Source organism: Cyprinodon variegatus, unplaced genomic scaffold, assembly GCF_000732505.1.
Source record: "Cyprinodon variegatus isolate N-32 unplaced genomic scaffold, C_variegatus-1.0 Scaffold797, whole genome shotgun sequence".
Classification (NCBI taxonomy): Eukaryota; Metazoa; Chordata; class Actinopteri; order Cyprinodontiformes; family Cyprinodontidae; genus Cyprinodon; species Cyprinodon variegatus.
Window position 1 is genome coordinate 333597 of NW_015151250.1, and position 1937 is coordinate 335533.

The 1937-nt window shown below is 44.5% G+C and overlaps 1 protein-coding gene across 2 annotated transcripts in view; it reads right to left on the reverse strand.

Moving 5' to 3' along the window:
- Positions 1-740: 740 nt before the first annotated feature.
- Positions 741-1937, reverse strand: part of LOC107098654 (homeodomain-interacting protein kinase 1-like) — a 24893-nt gene continuing 23696 nt past the window's right edge. For both annotated transcript variants that reach the window (XM_015396428.1, XM_015396427.1), the window contains exon 16: positions 741-1491. In XM_015396428.1, the coding sequence (XP_015251914.1) occupies positions 1123-1491 (369 nt within the window). In that variant the 3' untranslated portion in view covers positions 741-1122. The remainder of the gene's footprint in view (positions 1492-1937) is intronic.

Below are 1937 nucleotides of genomic sequence, written 5' to 3' on the forward strand. Positions count from 1 at the left end.
AGGGGGCCGATAATATCGTGCATCCCTTATATATATAATTTACCCCTTTTTAAAGAAGACGAGGTGCCAAAGCTGACATTGTGAACACAGACAGGCTTAGTATTATTTAGTCTGGCAATTCCACTCAGATATTAAATCTTCACCTGCTTGTAGAACCACTCAAATGCTTAGAATGCGTTTAAATTCAGATCTAGTAGGTGGACCCTTTGGTTAAGATGACAGGAAATTTGTCCCGAACACTAAAGATAGTTACTATTAAGTAGAGAATCACTGCGACACAGATGGATTCACTTCTTTTAAAGACTTTATTGCATACATACAGGTTCGGCATCCTTGTGTTCCCTCTAATGTTGCATCTAACACAGCAAGATGTACAGACAGCATCACATGAACAGACACAAGGAACATTACTTTAGATTAACTAATTATTAGTCGGGTTTACCTCATATTTAACGCAGATCTGTTCCCTACATGGACCTAATTTGACATTTGGTGGAAGTTTTACTTCACCGACGCCACCAAGACAAAAAACGTTTTCATTTTTTTCCCCATAAAATAAACAATCCTCTTGTATTTCTAAGCTGTTTGAGGAACCGGTTACAACCTTTTGCTGAAATCTACATGGCAGAGATATTTAGTCTTTCTTGATGTTTGAAACTGTAAAATAAAGAACTCCCTGAAAGCATCGTTCAACCGGCAGAAGCTTTAAGTGTGTGGTCTGTATGCGGTCACATGACACAATCGGTACAGAGCACGGCACGTTAATGTTCTTATGTTTGAGAATAAAGTTAAAATACAAACACCACATCCATTACTCCAACGTATTAATCCAACTTACCACAATGTGCAGACGTTACATATTTAAATAAAGGAAGCTGCCCTTATAAGGCAGTGGATCTATAAATGTAAAAGAAATAAGAGTCAGTCCAAATTAAAACTAAATGAAAAGCAGCACAGAGCCTACATCTAGTTTTAATTTAGGATGTAGGTCGACTCTCCCCAAACGGCTGCGCTGCTCGTCACAGTGATGCAGCAGATTTAAATGACCTAGAGCCTGGTTTAAAATAACGGCACGCTCTGGGAAGGGCTTGGTTCCCGATGACGGTGTCGCTAAGCCAGCTGTCACAGGTAAGGGGGATACTGGTTGAGTTTTCTCTGGTACGCAGCACTGGATCGTTGGAAGGGCTGTTGGTTGCTGTACTGTCCGGCTGCTGAGCCTCCGAGGGCCAAGCTGGCGTTCTTCTGCAGCAGAGCCAGAGAGGAGAACCCTCCGCTTGGCCTGCCGCCCTGCATCTGATCCACGGCCTGCGACACGGAGGCCAGGGCGGCCGAGGCCGGGTAGGTGTACAGGTTCGGGGTCGAACTGAAGAGGGCGCCGTCTTGAAGGCGGTAAGACGAGTGGGAGGAAACGGGCGGGGGGTACGTGGGCTGACGGCGTAAGGAGCCACTACTTCCTGTATGACCGTGCGATGGCATCAAAGACTGCTGCACCTGAAACGGCAGGAAGTCACAACGTCACTAAACCAAATGTTCTGAGCGAAATAATACTGATCTCAGGTCTGTTTATCCTGCTGCAGCCCAAATACCACCGCTTAGGAACAAAAAGAAATTCAATCTTGTTTAAAGATGCTACATTCTGCTTCTATGAACATTTAACTCTCTTAATCATCCATTTTTTTCTTCCATCATGCTTTATCCCTCCAACTGTCTATGGGCGAGAGGCGGGGCCAACCCTGGACAGGTCGCCAGTCTATCACAGGGCAACACAGAGACAATCAACCATTCATGCAAACACTGTCAGTAGAATTTAGAGAATTTAATAAAACTAACAGCCATGTTTTTGGATTGTGGGAGGAAGCTAGTAACCTGACTCCGCCAGATGGATTTGCTCCGCATATCCATCTGGAAACCTTCCGTTGAAGTAATTTTGGGAAGGG